This window comes from Nuphar pumila, chromosome 8 (assembly GCF_984573655.1).
Source record: "Nuphar pumila chromosome 8, dmNupPumi1.hap1.1, whole genome shotgun sequence".
In the NCBI taxonomy this organism is placed as follows: domain Eukaryota; kingdom Viridiplantae; phylum Streptophyta; class Magnoliopsida; order Nymphaeales; family Nymphaeaceae; genus Nuphar; species Nuphar pumila.
In genome coordinates this window covers 121,805,509-121,812,745 of record NC_143256.1, presented here as the reverse complement: position 1 = coordinate 121,812,745, position 7,237 = coordinate 121,805,509, and the positions used below count along the sequence as shown (strand labels likewise).

Genomic DNA, 7,237 nt, shown 5'->3' with positions numbered 1-7,237 from the left:
CCTCTCTTACAAGACAAATCCAAAGCCACCCTCCTTCCCTTTTACCATTCGCCAAAATCATCATTTCATTTTGGACAACCATCGCAAGATGTAAGTCACATGACGGAAGAGTGTCTGTCAACATTTCTAAAAAATAAGCACGGTTTTAGAAAATCAAACAAGGTAGAACCGGTTCTCAGTAATGTCAATAAGGTAGAGACAATTATGGAAAATGATCAAAAAAAATGAAGCCATATTACCAGTAGATACTTAGATACAGAAGGGAAGTACACCACATGTCCTGTTCCTCAAATATCCCCACCTGTGGGTCAGGGCAAGGTGGCAGATTCCAGAGAAAAGACTGACCTCTCCACCCCACAAAATCAAAATGGTACAGAAAAGCATCACCCTTGAACCAGCAGGGTGAAAAACATAACATGAAGTTATGGAATAACTACATACAAACCTAATCATATAAAAATTATATTTGTATATGTAGCAGTATAGAAGAATTACAAGCCAATCAGTATGGGGTTGGGTCCCTTCAGAAGGGCACTCAGACAGTGTAAGATTGCTGAATTGTGTCAATATCCAGGCCCTTTAACCTCACCACAGACTCCACATGCCCCTTCAGTGTGCATAGTTCTCTTAACCTGCACAAGAAATCAAGAAAAGATAAAGATGACGATTCATTCTCCATCAACCTAACTCAGCAATCATCCCATAAATATTCAACATCTCTCTCTCTCTCTCCAACAAAAGGGAAGCAAGATTTCTTAAACGGAAACCAAGAAAGGCCTCTTAAAACGGCTAGAATTCAATGCAGTAGGATCAAGACTAAATCCTTTATTTGTATTAATATTCATAGGTTAGAACAAGAACGTCATTAAAAAAAAAAAAAAAGAAACTTATGCACAACATAAAAGATTTTTTTAGGGCCTGTATGTTTCACGGGAGAGCAACCCATTTTCCTGCAGGCCACACTGATTAAACAGATGCCTATAAAAAAAGACAAATGTCTCCACGTGAAAATGACCACACAACGTGGCTTGCTACGAAGCCATATGGCGCCTGTTTTCCTGCAGGAAGTAGGGTTTAATATGAAAACCCTTCCTGAGGGACCCCTAGGGGACGTTTGTTTTGCACTGTAGAAAGGTTTTCAGTAGAAAAGGAACCCCCCCCCCCCCTCAAAGCACCCCCTTGGGCGGACAATGCTTCCCCAGGAGGGAGGTGTGACACAGGTTTCTGCTGAAACCTTTTATTTGAGTGAAAAATGTGTGGGCCCTACTTGCTCTTTCCCGCTTGGTGTTTGTTTCAACCCAGGCAGGAAAGAGCACCACTTTCATACACACCTTTCACATGAAAATGGGGCGTGAAACAAGCAACCCCCTTAGGGAAACATTTTCCTGAGAAAAAGTGGGGTCCATAGCAGCTTGGTTGTTCCTCAAGAGGAGTGCCTTTCAGTACAAAACGCACTTCCTTCCCAACCTTGTGAAACAAACAGGCTCTTGGTAGGCTTCTTTAATTCTTTTCACTAAGGTATCAAGAATTTAAAAACACAAAAAGCATGTGATTTTACATATCTTCTCAATCTTTAATAGCAGATAGTGGCCGTAATGAAACCTCAAATAATAAATATCTTCCTCATTCATGAGACCTTATTGCTTCAGAAAATAAATACCAAACAAAGACCAACCTTGCAATCTCAGCACGCCGTTTTGCCTCTTCGGCCATCTGATTGAGGTCTGTGAAACCGGTCCTGTCACTGAACATCTTAGTGTCGGGAGGATGCAATCCATGCAGAGTTCTCTGAGCATGCGCCCACTTGAGTTCCCTTGCTTCCTTTCCAAAATCTTTCTGCCTTGTAAAAGCAATCTGTAGCGCAAAAATCATATGCTCAAGTTTAGACAACTTCCACGTGGAAGAGCAACAAATATCAACTGCGATCATGTTGTCAAGAATGCATACCCTCTGCTCAAGAACAAGATCCCATGCCCTCCCGCTCAGAGCATAACGGATGATGAACTTGATGAAATCAAGAGGGATGTAAAAGATGATGTTATAAAGCCAAACAACACCAGCCCATCCCCAGCCAATTCCTTCAATAGCCGCAAAACCCCAGTTTGCATATACTGCAATCAAGGTAGCGACCTGCATGAATGGTACATTCAATAACTAAGCTTGCTGCAGTTCAAAAAATTAAAGAATCTGGATAAATGAGTTTGCATAACTCACCAGCTGGGCGACAACAAAAGCAGCCACAAGCAACAAGCCAGGGCGCTCAATAAAGGACCAACTCCTAGATCGTGTCACAAATATAAGAGCTTGACTGATTGTACTGACTTGAAGATAAATTGCTGATGCAAGCTTTCTAAAATCATCTTGAGCAGTGTCTTGAAGACTTGAAACATGAAAAATTCTCTGCAGAACAAATGAATCAGTTAAAAAGTTGATGAAACCTGAAATCTTAGAGCACGTCATAAGCCACTACTGAAATGCATGCCTTGCAAATGTTAGTCTCCATCACATTTGTGAATTTTATTCAATATATTATTGCTTTCTAGACTATGAAAAAATCAACAGAAATTTCCATTAATTTCTGATAGCCATTATATATGACTACGTACATGAAATCCGGAAAGCAATGAGACTGATAATATGAGATGTTCAAATTGTTCTCTTGCAACTTACATTGTGAAGTTGTGCTTAGAGTCTGTTTTGCTTTTGTTGAGTCTGATGCAAGCTGCCCGGTTTAGGTGAATTAATACCCCGAAGGGGCAGATAGCCCTCGGGCAAAAATTGTGAATGAATTAAATGCGTTGAGCTTTCTTTTGTTCACCCTTGTTGTGATTGCTTCTTATGATTCTAATTCTTCTCCCTCTATTCTCTCTTACTCTCTTGCACTCTGGTTACAAGCTTCTGCGACTGGCAAACAAGCTGACAAGTAGGCTTGCGGCGGTAAGGAAGAACCGTCGCGCCACGCTGGCCCATTAAAGAAAATAGGTCTGTGACAAGTGGTATCAGAACTCGTTCCCGTGCTGGGGAAGGGACTCCGGAGTCAGTGTCGACAGACACACCGACAGGCTGCGATTTATGAGCAAGACACCGTGATGCCTTATCAAAACCTGTGTAACACCAAAGGCAAGGCAGTTGCCGAAGCTGAGGAGATGGGTTCACCTCGGGGCCAAGAAGAGATGGTTGCAACTGTCAACAAGCTGATGGAAGATGTGACTTCGTACGAGAAAGCGATTTCACGCGCAGTTGAATCATTCGGTGGACTGAATAATATGGTGGCGAGCCTGCACGAGCAGGTGAACTTACAGATATGGGGCAGATCACTTCGTTGACGACAACAATGGTAGACTTGCAGACTGAAGTAGGGGAGTTTCAATTGAAAAACCGCACATTGCAACGATCAATGACCCTAAATGGGAGAAATTGTGAGAGGCCGTCAAGGATTGATGTGCCAAGACCAGCAAAGTTCAATGGTTCTCGAGATAGCAAGGCCATTGATAACTTTTTGTTCCAAGTAAAGAACTACTTGGATATTCAAAATGTGACACTTGAAGATCTCAGGATAAAGGCTGCAGCAGCATTACTGGATGGTGATGTTATCACCTGGTGGAGGCGGAAGCGCAGTGACATGGAGAAGGGTCAATGCGTGATAGACACCTTTGACGATTTCAAAATAGAGTTGTGCAACTAATTCATGCTAAGGAATGTGCAGAGGCAGGCGTACCGGATGGTTCGTAAGCTTAAACATACTGGTTCGTTGCAAGACTATGTCAGAACGTTCCAAATGCTCATGCCGGAGGTGCCTCACACGCCAGAAGACGACAAACTCAACTGGTTCATTGTGGGACTTCAGCCATGGGCACAGTCTGAAGTGAAAATGAGCAATCCTCGTATTTTGGAAGATGCATATGTGGCAGTCGAGCGCTTAGTTGACACTCAGCGCAAGCCTTTCACCCCATTAACTAAAGTCGGAAAGAAGCCTGACCACAGAAGCAAGAAGGACGAGTGGCACGACGACAAAGGTGAAACGTCGACACACTATCAATCCGACAATAAACAGAACTACACAAAGTATAACAACAACAACAAGGTGCGGTTGTGACATGTTGGTTCTGTGGCGATAGGCATATCGCCGGGCAGTGCCCTAAGCGCCTCGTGAAGGACAACGGGCAAGTTAATGCAACGCAAGAGAATTGCAGTCATACTGAATGCAGTGACATTGAGACCATGTAACCAAGGATAGGGTCATACGATCGATTAACGCAGTTAGAAATTGCACAGCTAAAAACATGTAGGTCAGTAAAAAACTTATGTATCTCGAAGTCATTACGAATGAAAAGTCTACTTCGGCTATGGTAGACTCCGAGGCCACACACAACTTTGTTTCCAGAGAAGAGGTAGAGCGGTTGGGCTTGAAGCCTGGGCCAAAGCAGAGGACCATCAAAATGGTAAACTCTGAGGTCAAGCCCATCCTTGATGAAACAAGAGATGTGGCTATCCAAATGGAGAGTTGAGCCGGCAAAGTCAACTTCTCTTTGGTGCCCTTGGACTATTTTAAGATGATTCTGGATATGGAGTTTCTGTGGAGCCAGAATGTTATGATGCTGCCAAAGTTTAACATATTGACGATTATGGGGTCAAACCTATCTTACACAGTGTAGTGTCTTACGCAGAAAAGCAAGTCTTCAGTGTTATTGACGATGCAGCTAAAGAAGGGTGTCAAGCATAGAGAGCAGACATTCTTAGTTGTGCGTGCAGAAAAAAGGAAGGTAGAAGCAGCAATGCCATCGACCTTAGCCCCACTGTTGGAGGAGTTTCGGGAGGTGATGCCTTCGAAATTGTCAAAGCGTCTTCCACCAAGACGTGAGGTCGACCATAAGATTGAGTTGACCCCGAGAGCGAAGCCTCCCGCAATGGCTCCATACCGTATGGGGCCGACTGAGTTGAAGGAGCTGTGCAGGCAGCTACATGAGATGTTGGACGCAGGCATCGTTCGTCCATCGAAAGCCCTATTTGGCGCCCTGGTCCTTTTTCAGATGAAACATGACGGCTCCAAACAGTTATATGTGGATTACCGTACTTTGAACAAGGTCAAGGTGAAAAACAAATACCCATTGTCACTGATAGCGGACTTGTTTGATCAGTTAGGTAGTGCCCGTATCTTTTTCAAGTTAGATCTGCGATCGTGTTACTGACAGGTGAGGATTGCTGAAGGTGATGAGTCGAAAACAACTTGTGTCACCCGCTATGGTGCTTACAAATTCTTAATAATGTCATTCGGGTTGACAAATACTCGAGCCACGTTCACGACTTTAATGAACCAGATCTTCTACCCTTACTTAGACAAGTTCGTGGTGGTCTACCTAGATGATATCGTGATCTACAGCAGCAACATGGAGGAACATGTCAGGCACTTGCGAACAGTGTTTCAGGTGCTCAAGGAGAATAACCTCTATGTCAAATGAGAGAAGTGTCTCTTCGGGCAGGAGGAGATCAACTTTCTTGGCCACGTTGTGGGGCGTAGTGTGCTGCGTATGGATGGGCAAAAGATAAGGGTCATCTAGGAATGGGTTTCGCCAAGCAAAGTGCTAGAATTACGGTCATTCCTTGGTTTGGCAAACTATTATCGGCGTTTCATCGAAGGTTATTCCCTCATTAATGCGTACCTCATAGATTTGTTAAAGAAGAATCGGGTATGGCTCTGGACAGAAGCGTGCCAAGATGCCTTCGATGGCTTGAAGAAAGCCTTAGCGAGGGAGTTAGTGTTGTGATTGCCCGATCACTCAAACCCCTTTGAGGTCCACGCAGACACCTCAGACTTAGACATTGGCGAAGTTATTATACAGGAGGGTCATCTAATTTCATATGAGAGCCAGAAGCTGAAGGATGCAGAGAGGCATTACACGATGCATGAACGTGAGATGACCGCCATCGTGTATTGCCTCAGGACCTGGCGGCACTACCTTCTGGGTGTCGAGTTCGTCGTGAAGACGGACAATATGGCCACGAGCTATTTTCAGACACAGAAGAAGCTGACGCCTAAACAAGCTCGGTGGCAGATGTTTTTGGCTGAGTTCGACTTTGCCTTGAAGTACAAGGTTGGAAAGACTAATGTTGTTGTGGATGCCCTGAGCCGTAGGGCTGAACTGGCAGCTACGTGCGCGGAGCCTTCTGAAGTGCATTTGGAGGGCACATTGTTGAGCCGCATACGCAAAGGGACGCAGCAGGATCCGACAGCACAACACCTTGTTTCTCTGGCGCAGGCAAGGAAGACTCGGCGATTTTGGTTACAAGATGGCCTCCTCGTGACAAAAGGGGGATGCATCTTCGTGCTGCAGTGGGGAAGCCTCCGTCGAGAATTACTTAAGAAGTGCCATGATACACTATGGGCCGGCCATCCTGATCAGGAGCGGACCTTAACACTCCTTGAGTGCAGCTACTATTGGCCGCAGATGAAGGACGACGTTGAGGGGTATGTGCGGATATGCCTCATCTGCCAACAAGATAAGGGGACAAACCAGATGGTTGTCGATCTTCTTGAGCCTCTGCCAATTCCAGAACGTCCTTGGGATAACATCTCCATGGATTTCATTTTTAGTCTGCCAAAGGTAAAGGGCCTCAGTTCTATTTTGGTTGTAGTGGATCGTTTCTCAAAGTATACCACCTTCATCCCAACTTCTAAGGAGTGCCTTGCAGAGAAGACTGCAGAGTTATTCGTAAAGCATGTGGTGAAGCACTGGGGCATACCAAAGAGCATTATGAGTGATCACGATGTTCGCTTCACGGGCAAGTTCTGGCGTGAAGTATTTCGACTACTTGGCTCTGATTTGCTATTTTCAACAAGCTTCTATCTGCAGACAGATGGGCAGACAGAGCGCATCAACGGGATACTTGAGCAGTACCTTAGGCACTTTGTTAGTGCCAATCAGAAAAATTGGGTAAAGCTCCTTGACGTGGCACAGTTTTGTTACAATCTGCAGAAAAGCGAGTCTTCAGGCCACAGCCCGTTTGAGATAGCCACGGGGCAACAACCACTGACCCCGCACACTCTTGCCGCACAAGAAAAGGGAAGGTCATCATTCGCCTATCAGTTTATTCGTGACTAGCACGAGCAGAATGAGTTGGCAAAGACATTCTTACACAAGGCGGCAAAGAGAATGAAGAAGTGGGCGAACAAGCATTGTCGGCCCGCTGGGTTTCCAAGTTGAGGACCAAGTGTTGGTGAAGTTATATCCAGGACGCA

General features: G+C 44.9%; 1 protein-coding gene across 4 annotated transcripts in view; it reads right to left on the bottom strand.

The window, feature by feature from the left end:
- Window positions 1-205: 205 nt before the first annotated feature.
- Window positions 206-7,237, bottom strand: part of LOC149830481 (plasma membrane ATPase 1-like) — a 36,302-nt gene continuing 29,270 nt past the window's right edge. For all 4 annotated transcript variants that reach the window (XM_090016546.1, XM_090016548.1, XM_090016549.1 and 1 more), the window contains 4 exons: window positions 2,215-2,400; window positions 1,948-2,130; window positions 1,676-1,854; window positions 206-632 (listed from right to left, as the gene is read on the bottom strand). In XM_090016546.1, coding sequence (XP_089872672.1) covers window positions 536-632; window positions 1,676-1,854; window positions 1,948-2,130; window positions 2,215-2,400 — 645 coding nt within the window. In that variant the 3' untranslated portion in view covers window positions 206-535. The remainder of the gene's footprint in view (window positions 633-1,675; window positions 1,855-1,947; window positions 2,131-2,214; window positions 2,401-7,237) is intronic.